The sequence below is a fragment of the Pectinophora gossypiella genome, chromosome 27 (genome assembly GCF_024362695.1).
Source record: "Pectinophora gossypiella chromosome 27, ilPecGoss1.1, whole genome shotgun sequence".
Classification (NCBI taxonomy): domain Eukaryota; kingdom Metazoa; phylum Arthropoda; class Insecta; order Lepidoptera; family Gelechiidae; genus Pectinophora; species Pectinophora gossypiella.
Genome location: NC_065430.1, coordinates 2817288 through 2831505, shown reverse-complemented (window position 1 = coordinate 2831505; position 14218 = coordinate 2817288). Strand labels below are relative to the sequence as shown.

Genomic DNA, 14218 nt, shown 5'->3' with positions numbered 1-14218 from the left:
TTAGACCCCAGTATAGCTGCTATGCTCTAATATGGCCGCAGTGACCTAATAAGGCCACTTACTCCTAAGTAAAGCAGCTGTGCCCTAATATGGCCGCTATGCCCTAATAAGGCCTATCGGCCCCAATTACACTTCTTGACCCCAATAAAGCCGTGTGCCCTAATATGGCCGACCTTATTAGGACACTGCGGCCATATTGGATGCTAGTGGGCATATCGTTGCCAAGTGGCCTTTTTTGGGTTAAGCGGCCATATTAGGGCAACGCGCCTTTACTGGAGGCCAAAAGTGCTTAGTAAAGCCAAGTGGCGGCCATATTAGGGCAAACTGCTTTATTGGGGTCAAGAAGTCTAATTGGGTTCGAGAGGCCTTATTAGGGCATTGCGGCCATATTAGGGCACAGCTGCTTTACTTAGGAGTAAGTGGCCTTATTAGGTCACTGCGGCCATATTAGAGCATAGCAGCTATACTGGGGACTAAGAAGGCTTGTTAGTGCAAAGTGGCTTAACTGGAGCCAACGGGTCTTATTAGGTCCAAACCGCGTAGTTATGCCTTAATGCGCGTTTATTAGTATGTGTGTCTGTGTATTTACCTAGATATACCGATGCCGTAGCACGACATAAGAGATGAAGATTTTTATTATGTAATTTAGTCATAATAGTGGTATCGGAGACTAGGGCCCATATTGGATGCTAGTGGGCATATCGTAGCCAAGTGGCCTTTTTGGGTAAAGCGGCCATATTAGGGCAACGCGTCTTTACTGGAGGCCAAAGGTGCTTATTAAAGCCAAGTGGCCTTATTGTTTCTACGCGGCCATATTAGGGCAAACTACTTTACTGGGGTCAAGAAGTCTAATTGGGGCCGAGAGGCCTTATTAGGGCATTGCGGCCATATTAGGGCACAACAGCTCTACTTAGGAATAAGTGCCCTTATTAGGACACTGCGGCCATATTAGAGCATAGCGGCTATACTGGGGCTAAGAAGGCTTGTTAGTGCAAAGTGGCTTAACTGGAGCCAACGGGTCTTATTAGGTCCAATCCGCGTAGTTATGCCTTAATGCGCGTTTATTAGTATGTGTGTGTGTATTTACCTAGTGATACCGATGCCGTAGCACGACATAAAGAGATGAAGATTTTATTGTGTATAAATTTGGTCATAATAGTGTTATCGGGGAAAAGGGCCCATATTGGATGCTAGTGGGCATATCGTTGCCAAGTGGCCTTTTTGGGGTAAGCGGCCATATTAGGGCAAACTGCTTTATTGGGTTCAAGAAGTCTAATTGAGGCCGAGAGGCCTTATTAGGGAATTGCGGGCATATTAGGGCACAGCTGCTTTACTTAGGAGTAAGTGGCCTTATTAGGACACTGTGGCCATATTAGAGCATAGCGGCTATACTGGGGACTAAGAAGGCTTGTTAGTGCAAAGTGGCTTAACTGGAGCCAAAGGGTCTTATTAGCCCCAAACCGCGTAGTTGTGCCTTAATGCGCGTTTATTAGTATGTATGTTTGTGTATTTACCTAGTGATACCGATGCCGTAGCACGACATAAAGAGATGAAGATTTTATTGTGTATAAATTTGGTCATAATAGTGTTATCGGGGAAAAGGGCCCATATTGGATGCTAGTGGGCATATCGGTGCCAAATGGACGATTTGGGTTAAGCGGCCATATTAGGACAACGCGTCTTTACTGGGGGCCATGAGGGCTTAATAATGCCAAGTGGCCTTATTGTGGCCAAGTGGCCATATTAGGGCAAAATGACTTTACTCGGGTGCAAGCGGGCTTTCTAATGCCAAGTGGCCGTATTAGGGTCAAGTGGCCGCATTAGAGCACGAAACATCTTATTTATGCCAGTGGCCTTATTAGGGCATAGCGGCCATATTCGACCACAACGACTATACTGGGGACTAAGAAGGCTTGTTAGTGCAAAGTGGCTTAACTGGAGCCAAGTGGCTTTATTAGGTCCAAACCGCGTAGTTGTGCCTTAATGCGCGTTTAATCATATGTGTTTGTGTATTACCTAGTGATACCGATCCCGTAGCACGACATACAGAGATGACGATTTTTATTGTGTATAAAAATCAGAATCAGAATCAGAATCATTTATTCAACGTAATTATCATGGATAAACTTGTTGAAGGTCAATGTAACATTTTTGAATTTACGTCATTTCGCAAGGTGTTATGGCTGAGGAGAAGAAATGACAAGAAACTGCAACAGCAACACATCTTTTAAATCAATGAGGGTACATTACAAGTTATTTAATAACTAGAGGAACACATTCAATACCAGACATTTTTATCATTTAGGTAATCATTAATCTTATAATAGGCTTTTTTACATAAAGTAAGCTTCACGTGAGCTTTAAATTTGTTCTCTGACAAATTTAAAATATTATCTGGTATTTTATTGTAAAAACGTATACTACATAACCCCAAAAAAGATGAATTTAATTTACTTAATCTAGAATTTTGAACAACAATTTTATTTTTATTCCTTGTATTGTAAGTATGCCTTTCACAGTTTCTCGGAAGGAGAGAAACATTTTTACGCACATACATAATGTTTTCATAAATATATTGACTTGCGACCGTCAGTATAAATTAATAAATTAAATAAATTTTGTCATAATAGTGTTATCGGAGATATGGGCCCATATTGGATGCTAGTGGGCATATCGGTGCCAAATGGACGTTTTGGGTTAAGCTGCCATATTAGGACAACGCGTCTTTATTAGGGGCCAAGAGGGCTTAATAATGCCAAGTGGCCTTATTGTGGCCGAGCGGCCATATTAGGGCAAATGACTTTACTGGGATGCAAGGGGGCTTTTTAATGCCAAATGGCCGTATTAGTGTCAAGTGGCCGCATTAGGGCACCAAACGTCTTATTTATGCCAGTGGCCTTATTAGGGCATAGCAGCCATATTAGAGCACAACGGCTATACTGGGGACTAAGGGGTATTGTTATTGCCAAATGGCCTTATTAAAGCAAAGTGGCTTTATTAGGGCCAAGGGGCTTAATGCGTGTTTATTCGTATGTGTATTTGTGTATTTACCTAGTGATACCGATCCCGTAGCACGACATAACGACAGGCTGCGGTGCGCCGCTTGCCGGCGTGAACGTAGCTCGCAGTGGCTCGCTGTACTTTGTTCCCAAGATGAAGGTATGGCCCACCTGGCGTTATAAGACAACAAACATGAATTTCTTTTGTATTTTAAAGCAAAGTCAATAAATATATAAATGATGAATTAAAATGAATAAATTTTAATACTATTTTATAAATTAAATCATAATAAACATATAAAACAATACTTAAAATATAAGTGCAATAATATTGTTAAAATATAGTAAGTATAATAAATACAAGTTGTATCGCTGACTAATAATTAAGTATGTTGTCCTCTCTACCAGTTGCAGTGCCCTTACCGGGTCCATGTTGATACTATAATACTTACGTCTGTATTTTTATAACACCACAATTAGTACGAACACATGGTCGCAATAAAACATTTCTATTTCTATTTCTACAAACAAACAGCCTGTATCGCCGCCTCATAGTCAAAACCGCGTAAGCACCTTTTTTAAATATCCCTTCGGATGTCATTTTTGTTAATAAAACCGCGCAATAGATTTCTATTGAAATTAATTGATTTTGTTGGAGAAAATCACACCACAATGTGTTTTTTTAAAACGCGGTTACGTATGTAACGCAAGAGGCTTTATTAGGACCAAGGGGCATTATTTAGGGCAACTGGCCGTATTATGGCCAAGGCCCCTTTTGGGGATAACGATTAAGACCTAGTGGCATCCTTGGTAGCAAGAGACCATATTTGGAACAAGAGGCCATATTTGTAATAAACGGCCATATTGGAACCAAGCATTCAAATTTAGTCAATGCGGCCTTCTGACATAATTAGATCAATGTGGCTATATCGGCCTTATTGGGGCAAGTAATCTTAATGGGGGTTACGATTTATTGGAAGCATGAGGCCATATTGAGGCTAGGGGCCATATTGCGGCCAAGCGGCCTCATTGGTGCCGAACGGCCTTTTTTGGGCGAAGTGGCCATAATAGCGCCACGTACCTTATTAAAGTCAATTGCGCGTATTAGATTTAAGTAGATTTTGTTCAGACATACTCTTATTCGGACGAGTGGCCTTATTAAGAGAAGTGGTCATAGTTGAGTTACTGTTGAGTACAGTTACTATTGAATGACTAATGTAGCAATCATGATTTACATCTAACTAACCTCAACACTATTTCCCCGCCGCAGCGTCCCCCCGCACTGACACCGTCTCTCCGCGTCTCTCTCGGAGGGATCCGCCAGCCGCGCGTGCGAGCAGGACAGACACACGTCCACCGCGTCCTCGCCCGCGCCCGCCACGCACTGCCACTCGTGAGACAGAGACCCGCCCATCTCGCCTGTTGGTGCTTCCACTGGAATATTGCAGATCATTCAAATTCAAAAATATTCAAAAATATGTTTATTAGGTAAGAAAGTTACACTTTGAATCATTAATTTTGACCTTAACGAACGTCTCATCCGCCTAAAACTACTGCAGCTTCTCACAGCCTGTATAGCTGGGGAAAAGAATCTTCAAGAAAAACCTCAGCACAAAAGAAACACATTAATGACATATCTAATTGGGATAGTCCGAGGTACATCTATTTTAAGATTAATCATGGATGGGACGAATCATGAATGTGACGAATCATGAATGGGACGAATCATGGATGGGACGAATCATGAATGGGACGAATCATGGAGACGAAACATAAATGGGACGAAACATGAATGGGACGAAACATGAATGAAACGAATCATGGATGGGACGAATCGTGAATGGGACGCATCATGAATGGGACGAATCATGGATGGGACGAATAATGGATGGGATGAATCTTGAATGGGGCGAAACATGGATGGGCCGAATAATGAATGAGACGAATCTTGAATGGGACGAATCGTGGATGGGACGAAACGTGAATGGAATGAATCAAAGATGGGACGAGTCATGACTGGGACGAATCACGAATGGGACGAATCATGAATGGGAAAAATTATGGATTTGACGAATCTTGAATGAAACGAAACATGGATTGGACGAAACATGAATGGGACGAAACATGAATGGGACGAAACATGAATGGGACGAAACATGAATGGGACGAAACATGGATGGGCCGAATAATGGATGAGACGAATCGTGGATGGAACGAATCAAAGATGGAACGAGTCATGACGAGGACGAATTAAAGATGGGACGAATCATGAATGGGACGAATTATGGATGGGACGAATCTTGAATGGAACGAAACATGGATGGGACGAAACATGAATGGGACGAAACATGAATGGGACGAAACATGAATGGGACGAAACGTGAATGGGACGAAACGTGAATGGGACGAAACATGAATGGGACGAATCTTGAATGGGACGAAACATGAATGGGACGCATCGTAAATGGGATAAATCATGGATGGGACGAATCATGAACGGGACGAATCTTGAATGGGACGAATCTTGAATGGGACGAGACATGAATGGGACGAATCGTGGATGGGACAAATCATGGATGGGGCGAATCACTACCTATTGGGCAAATAACTCTTCACCTAGCTTTAATAATAATAAAAATAATAATAAAAAAGTTTACATAGGTAAATTTTGGCTTTCATCTAGTATAACACCCACCTCGGTGTACATTCAGTTGCAGCACATCAAATAGCCTCCTGTAAGCTCCGGTAACTCGCTCGTACTGCTCTCGTGCGCAGTCCGCGGCTGCGTGCGCGCCGTACGCGTCCAACATGCGGAACTCCCGCGCACGTAACAGTCCGTGCTTCGGCCGATGTTCATCGCGATATTTGTTGCCTATCTGGAAAGATTAAGTTGATTTTATTATACTAGAAGATATGTCAAGAAACTTCAACAACAACACATCTTTTAAATCAATTAATTTGGTATAAAATCATACAGGTGATAGTGACATCGTATCGAATACTGAGGGGATCGTGATTCTGAGTATTACATTTCGCGACTTACAGTGCAGAAGCGCCAATGCGCCGTGAAATTTTAAATATAAACAGTATAATAAAAAACATATGAAACTTAAGTTTAAACAATATAAAAACATATTTAATTTTCACACATCATTCATCTTCTCGCAGAACCTCAGACACTCGCGACACACATACGTCCACTCACTCACAAACAGATCACACTCTGGTGCTGATGCAAGGAGTGCATTAAGCATGTGCACGGCACGGAGGAGGGGCGAGTATAATATCATGTGGAATTTCCTGTTGGAAAATTCCACTTGATAGCAACTCAGAATCATGGTTTGAATTCCTCAAAGTTTTCGTTACGGTGTCACTAACACTCTGTATGATTTTATACCTAAATTGATTTAAAAGAGGCTTTTCGGCGGGAAACGGGAACGGGACAGTTGCTTTCTTCATTGAGTAATCTAAATAATTAATACGAAGTGGTGTTTTGTGGTTAATGATCGCATTAAGTTAGTCGGAAGACATTCGCGAGTGTTATTATATTGGAGTATTCAATGAACAAAGTGTATCTGCCTATTTTCGCTTCGTGCCGGGAAGCCGCTTCATAACTCAAAAGTTTATGCGGACTTTTGAGTTAATTCGTTTGGGGTTCGGAGTAGGAGTCTACTCCGAGGGTGGAGGCTTAGGTTTCATCATCATCACCTTTCATCATTTCATTAATCATCAAGAAAAAAAATACGTCAGACATGGCTGTATGGGCATAGTTCCCTTTGCCTTACCCTTCGGGGAAAACCAAAACAAAAAAAAATGATTTAAAAGATGTGTTGCTGTTGCAGTTTCTTGTAATTTATTGTCCTCAGCCATAACAGCTTGTGAAATGACGTAGATTCAAAAATGACAAATTGACCTTCAACAAGTTTATCTACAGTAACTTAATTCATTATTAAAAAAAATATATATATAAAAACGAAAAAGGGGTTGAAAGACGGACGGACGGACAAGAAAGCGAAAAAAAAACTTTTCGAAATGGCCTTTCAGCGCTCACCATATGTCCGGCCAAGTAGTTAATGCGTGTACCTGGTACAGTAGCAGTGGGAGCTGCTTGTATGACAAGGGCCCGACATCAGCCAGAAGATCTGCTATGGACTCCTCATGTGTCTGAAATGCAAATAATAATAATTGTATCTTTGTTATTAACATTGGTCGAGCAGGCGCCATAGTCCCATAGCCCCAGTATCCCGGTCCACTAACCCCCAACCCAATAGCCCAGTTCCCTTTGTTCCCTCTCTCTCTCTCTCCTTGGCATTTATTATTCCCATCTGATGGTGGGGTCTGCCTTCTTCGTACTTCTCTTCCACTTCGCTCTATCGGACCAGTTCCCTTTGTTACCATAATCTGCAATTCTTCTTCTATTGTGTGGATCGTGAGGTGAGTTACCAACCCCATCAACCCTGGTGTCAGGATTATTACTAAGCCGCCATAGGCCCCTGACATGACACATGTAACGACTACGTACTTACATCAGTAAGTAATCACCGGGACCAACGGCTTAACGTGCCTTCTAGCACGGATCTTTTTACTTTTTGGACAATCAGGTGATCAGCCTGTAATGTCCTAACCAAACTACAGGACCTCCGGATCATGAAAACGCTCAACCACTGGACCACGGAGGCCGTTATCTGCAATAGTCCTATACGAACCGGGGATTGTCTTTGGGTGCACTCCCATAGTGCATACAGGGATAATCGCCGGTTGGTGTCACACCACATTTAGATTAAAGTGTCTTTAAGGGCCTCTGCGTGATGGCTTCGGCCCCCTGCACGCCTTCCAAAAGTCCGGGACTCCGTAGGCCCGAGATATGGAAACGACATACAAATAATAATAATAATACTTGTTTACTTAAAACTAAAAATGTGCTTATATTCTAAATATTTTATAGGAGTTGTACAGGGTTCCCCAAACTAGGCAATGCCTGAAGCCTGGAGAGCCGATTATTATTATTTTTTTTTTATTAGAAACTAGTCTTAATATTACTTACAGTGTACCATACATACACACACAAACTCACGCCTATTTTCCACCGGGGTAAGCAGAGACTATAGAATTCCATTTGCTTCGATCCTGACACACTTGTCTTCCTTCCTCCACATTCATCAATCGCTTTATACACGCACGCCGGTTCAGAGTATATATATATATCAGCCAGGGTATAACAAGACCAGGTACGCCCAATCCTATGACAAGCCGCCATTGCTAGCCCATTGATGACGTAAGTGTTACCATTAAATTGGTATCTCCAACATTCCAAGGACGTAAAAATTAAGGGAATTACTGACTAACGTATTTCATTACTATTATTTGTCACTTATACAAAAATCATTAAAAGTGGACGTAAATCTTTTACTGAAAGTACGAAATTTCCTTGAAAAGCAAATATAAAAACATTGGACGTAATTTATTTTTTACGAAATGGCAACGCAGGGTCGGATGACGTCAGCTGGGCTAACCTTGAAATGCTACCTGTCACTTTTGAGCATACCTGGTTTTCTTATACCATGGATCCAACAATGTTATGTTGGAAGTTGTATATATGCGTCACGCTGTGAAAACTTTGTTAGCGCGTTTCAGAACTGCATTATTGAATGGTGGCGCCATCTGTTGTATATGAACTGACCGGTGCGAGTAAATACTTCTTGTCGTGTCTATCCTTCACCGTCATCAGCTCGGGCCCCCCACCAGCCAGGCGACCTGATCTCTCCCACAACGACTCCGACGCCAGGGCCGGAAACGATATGCGCTGGGCACCCGTGCTCTCTGGAATATAATGGCAGATAGTTTAGACAATATGCAAGATAATGCTAGGGACTCTATTGTGGGTTGTACTCCACCTCACAACCCACATGATAGAAGAAGAATGCTAGGGAATATCTGGCAACGCTGATACCCATATACCCATTAGGTGATAAAACTTATTTGTTGGGATGTGTGAACTCAGCGTAGTAAGAAAAATATATCTAAAATACACAACTTGAGTGAACTTTACCTTACCTATATGTTTCTGTACTAAAGCCTCCAACTTATCCAGGGCTCGTCTCGCCAGTGGCAGCAGTGTGAAGAGACCCGCCGCTGTGGGTCGTACCAGGCCACATTCTAACAGGAGCTAGAATTGTAAATTAAAAACATTGTTAATAATATAAAAAAGGGGACTTTTTGGCAGGAACAAGATGGTTGCTTTCTTCATTGAATAATCTAAATAATTAATGTGACGTGGTGTTTTGTGGTTAATGATGGCATTAGTCGGAAGACATTTGCGATAGTGTAAAAATTGGTATATTCAATAAGCAAAGTGTACTTATCTATTTTCACTTCGTGCCAACAAGCCACTTTATAACTCGAAATTTTATGCGGACTTTTGAGTTAATTTGTTTGGAGTTCGAAGTAGGTGTTTGCTCCGAGGGTGGGGGCTTAGGTTTCATCATTCATAGTCATCACCTTTCATCAGTTCTTTATCATCATCAAGAAAAAAAAACACATAAGACATGGGTGTCAATAGTACTCTAAACCGGCGAGCATGCATGAAGTCTTTGATGAGAGTGGAGGAAGCGAAGGTGTATCAGGATCGTAGTGAATGGAATTCCGTGGTCTCTGCCTACCCCAACGGGGAAAAGGCGTGATTTTATCACCACATGGGTAAGTATTCTTGGCGATACTTCCCTACTATGAACCGGAATGCACAACCACTGGACCACGGACATTATTTTTATTACAGAACGTGACAGGTTGTGAGCCGTATTATCGTCATATATAATCACGAGCCATCTGGAGCCATTAAAAAGATACGAAAGAAGCAAAGATTTTGATTAAAAAATAAAAGTAAATAAGAATTATTAACTCTTACCTTCTGACTTTTGCAGGTAATTTCCGTGTTTTTGATCTTAGCATTTTTTGGTATTGATATTATAGGCTGGAACAACTGTGACACGTATCGCATTGTATAAAATAAATTCTTTTTAACACAGAAAATCAAATATTTTGTTATATTTTCGTGTAAACCGCTAGATTGAGGTTAGAATTTGGAAATCGACAGCGAACAGCTGATTGTCAATTTGACAATTAGATGTTTTTTTTACACTAAGGCAGGCAAAAAACTTAAGCCATACAGCCACATTGTAGGACATTCTCCGCCTCGAACTAATAAGAATGAATTTTACCTCGCCCCGTCGCGTATCACTTTAGCTTTAGTATAAGTTTATAACCCTGTCTCTCTCGCACGCACGGGGTTAGATAGCACTGTATAGTGTTTGTTAGAAAGCGATTTTTATTATATGAGGTATTCGGGTTGTGATATTGGTGCTAATTCCTGTAAATACCATCTAATTTTATTTTAAGTTATATCTGTCCTTTTCTTATCCGCCGAAAAGGAAAGGGACGGGTAATCGACAAGCATAAAATTTATGGAACACACGTCAATTTTAAGCACAAATCTAAACCAACCGTCTAAAAATTTTACGTCAGTCAATAACCCGACACAATAATTTACTCATTCTTCCTAAAATTAAGAGCTGTGAATCATCCGTCCCTTTCCTTTTCGACGGATACGAAAATGACGGATATAACCTAAAATAAAATTAGGCGGTGTCTGCAGGAATCGGGGCCATTGTTGGTAAAATAATTATACAATATACGTAGTATCTCTTACTAGTCTGTGATACGAACTAACCTTTTCTCTTTAATCTGTTCCATGTAAGCTATTCTATGATGTTTTTAATAAATTCGTCGTGTCTTATAGGGAAGTCAAGGAATTGGCCTTTGATAGACTGGAATGGAAAATGCTGCACCGACAAGAGCGTGGCTCTTAAATTGATGATTATGATGATGATACGAACTAAACAGAGAGATACTTTGCTAGGTACCTACCTAGTGGATATTCACACCAAAAGCGTTCAGCTAACCATGTAATAGAAAAACACAGGCCGGCGTGTGCGTCAAGCTAGCGGCCTCAAAAAAAAATGGACACGAAAAAATAATTTGACCATACCAAAAAATAGTACTCTTATTGAAAAAAATAGTACCTGTTGTAAAAAAATTAGTACCATCACGGTTCTGGATTTATAGCCATGTTTTATTGCACTTGCTAGCTTGACGGTGAGCGAAATTTGGCGAGAGTTAACGACAAGGTCTTTCGCTTTGATTTAAACGCCAAAAAATAGTACCGAAATAGTACTCACCCCCTGCAAAATACCGAAAGTAATACTTCAACGGTTCCAAAGTTATAAAGGCAGTTCTTTGATCCCGCTAGCTTGACGTTTTGAAAATACCTATTATCTGGGGAACGCTTGCATACTTCAGTATGTAACTAATGTCAATAAACTCGTATGAAATAGTACTCCCTACCATCATAATTTTGATCCGATTCTCTTTGTAGAAATGTTAAAAAATCATCATAACCTATGCCATACATTTGTTGTTGATACAGTCACGTAGACAATTACATAACCTCACAATTTATTCGTAAGTATTGCCATTTTAGAGGTCTACCCTACCATTTCTGTGCACTTCAGAGTGCTGCTATTACAAAAAATTCCTATTGCATACACCCGTATGTACTAATTTTAATAGAAAAGGCTGCATAGGTCTAGTTCTTATCGAAAACAATCTGTGATTTTAATACATCATAATACATTTTTAATCTGGTGTTTTATTTTATAATTCATACCTTCATGTTGAATTTGTTACGGATCGAAGTGTTTGTTAATAAACAATTTGCAGTATTTGTAGAATAACTCAAAGAGTTTCAACAATGATATTACTTTCATCTGACAACCCTGGCACTTCACCAATTTTTACCCAAAAATGGGGAAAAATACTAAAATCTGACAACATTCTTGAGCATGTGTAATAATTTTGTTCGCGACTGTACTTGTCTTGATAAATGTATGACATAGGTTATAATGACTTTTTGACATATTTCTACAAAGAGAATCAGGTCCAAATTATGATGGTAGGGAGTACTATTTCATACGAGTTTATTGACATTAGTTACAAACTGAAGTATGCAAGCGTTCCCCAGATAATAGGTATTTTCAAAACGTCAAGCTAGCGGGATCAAAGAACTGCCTTTATAACTTTGGAACCGTTGAAGTACTACTTTCGGTATTTTGCAGGGGGTGAGTACTATTTCGGTACTATTTTTTGGCGTTTAAATCAAAGCGAAAGACCTTGTCTTTAACTCTCGCCAAATTTCGCTCACCGTCAAGCTAGCAAGTGCAATAAAACATGGCTATAAATCCAGAACCGTGATGGTACTATTTTTTTTACAACAGGTACTATTTTTTTCAACAAGAGTACTATTTTTTGGTATGGTCAAATTATTTTTTCGTGCCCATTTTTTTTTTGAGGCCGCTAGCTTGACGCACACCAGGCCGGCTTGCTATAGCAGGGAGCGATTACGTTGATAGGCAAAGCGGAAGGTTATAATAGATGCCTACATAAACGCACGCCCGCAATCCCCAATGGCGTGGGGAGAGCCACAAGTAATTAATTAGATACAATAACAAAAAAGAAAACTATCTAGGTACGGTTAGAAGCAAATAGTGACAATCAAGGTATACATATTGTTAGCAACATCCAGAATGTCCAATAATTAGGGACGTTCAAGGTGACCGTATGGATACTCTAAGGGTGGTATTAATAAACGAATCTCAGCTGAGACTGCTCTCAAGATCATGCTCAAGTCCCTGTTTTTATATAAGAACTGCTGTCACATTGACATGATCTTGAGGGCAGTCTCGAAGCTAAGATTGGTTTATTAATAGGTACCACCCTAAGTGACCAAAACATCGGCATAATCTGCGTATGCAAAAAGTTGGCACCGGGTAATTTCCGTTGTTCATTGCAACCTGGGCAACAAACCATCCACACCCGGATAGATCTTCGAATGGTCAACAACCCGGTGGTGTCCGGTCAACATTATTATGGCTTACGTAACTTGGCGATACACAAAAACAAAAAAAATAACGGAAAAAGTACAAAAAAAGCAAAAAGTACAAAAAGTTTGCAAAATCAGCCTAGAAGTTGCTGCTGGGTACAGGCCTCTCCTCAATCAACCGGAGGGGGTATGGAGCATACAAAGGACAGTCGCACAAAGTGATTTCGACAATGTGCCTATCGGGAATCGAACTTGGACCTCCAGATTGTGAGTCCAACGCTCTAACCGCTAGACCACGGAGGCTGTCGAGTACTTACAGTATAGTCATAGAATAAGGAATAATACTACGTTAGAACGGTGACTCTCCGCTCCCCACCAGCGGCTGAGCTAGGTTTACCTCACCCCCTCGGTCTTACTTTAGTCTTCAATCGTATGGCGTCAGACGTCACACATACAGATGCGCGTGTACGATAACGTCAATGTGTAGTGTCTGTGTAAAACGAGGTGTTTTTATTTAGTATCCGGAGTGTGGTATATAATTCCTGTAAATACCATATAATTTTATTTTAAGTTATATCTGTCATTTTCTTATCCGCCGAAAAGGAAAGGGACGGGTAAGCGACAGGCCAGGGTTGATGAGGTTGGTAATTCACCTCACAACCCACACGATAGAAGAAGAAGAAGCGACAGGCATAAATTTTATGGAACACACGTCAATTTTAAGCACAAATCTAAAACAACCTTCTAAAAATTTTACATTGGCCAATAACCCGACAGAATTAAGTTGACAGCACACGTTAAACGGTTTGCATAGCAGCGAGATACCTTTTTGATTCGCCCGTGTTATTCATTCATTTACTCATTCATCCTAAAGTTAAGAGCTGTCAATCATCCGTCCCTTTCCTTTTCGGCGGATAAGAAAAAGACAGGTATAACTTAAAGTAAAATTAGGAGGTGTCTGCAGGAATCGGGGCCAAATATATTCTTTATTTAATTTAGTTCGCCGCTATCCCCCCACAAACACCACGGCCACCGAGTTATCAGTTCACAGGTCATTTACCGCGCGATCACAAAATGGCGACTCACCGGCGCGGAAAAGGCGCGAACAAAAACCCGCCATTATAACCTCTAATTATGTCTTTGATAAGCTTTAAAAGGGGACTTCCGTCGTATTATGTCCCTCATCTCTCCTGTGATGTTGTTATGGTGTGAATGTAAATGGTTAATGGTTAACCGGCTGGTTTGAGTTGGTCATATTTTATCGCTAAGCCACGTCAGGGTTTTA

At 40.8% G+C, this 14218-nt stretch overlaps 2 protein-coding genes across 5 annotated transcripts in view; one reads left to right on the top strand and one right to left on the bottom strand.

The window, feature by feature from the left end:
• LOC126378912 (probable proline--tRNA ligase, mitochondrial) overlaps window positions 1–10091 on the bottom strand; it is a 48352-nt gene extending 38261 nt beyond the window's left edge. For all 4 annotated transcript variants that reach the window (XM_050027426.1, XM_050027428.1, XM_050027425.1 and 1 more), the window contains exons 1-7: window positions 9904–10091; window positions 9054–9165; window positions 8680–8819; window positions 7083–7163; window positions 5695–5875; window positions 4246–4433; window positions 3052–3170 (exon numbers count right to left, since the gene is read on the bottom strand). In XM_050027426.1, coding sequence (XP_049883383.1) covers window positions 3052–3170; window positions 4246–4433; window positions 5695–5875; window positions 7083–7163; window positions 8680–8819; window positions 9054–9165; window positions 9904–9996 — 914 coding nt within the window. In that variant the 5' untranslated portion in view covers window positions 9997–10091. The remainder of the gene's footprint in view (window positions 1–3051; window positions 3171–4245; window positions 4434–5694; window positions 5876–7082; window positions 7164–8679; window positions 8820–9053; window positions 9166–9903) is intronic.
• Window positions 1–13904, top strand: part of LOC126378888 (sorting nexin-7-like) — a 106743-nt gene extending 92839 nt beyond the window's left edge. Inside the window, exon 11 of the transcript XR_007568152.1 lies at window positions 13863–13904. The gene's annotated coding sequence lies outside the window, so the exon portion shown is untranslated. The remainder of the gene's footprint in view (window positions 1–13862) is intronic.
• Window positions 13905–14218: the final 314 nt, after the last annotated feature.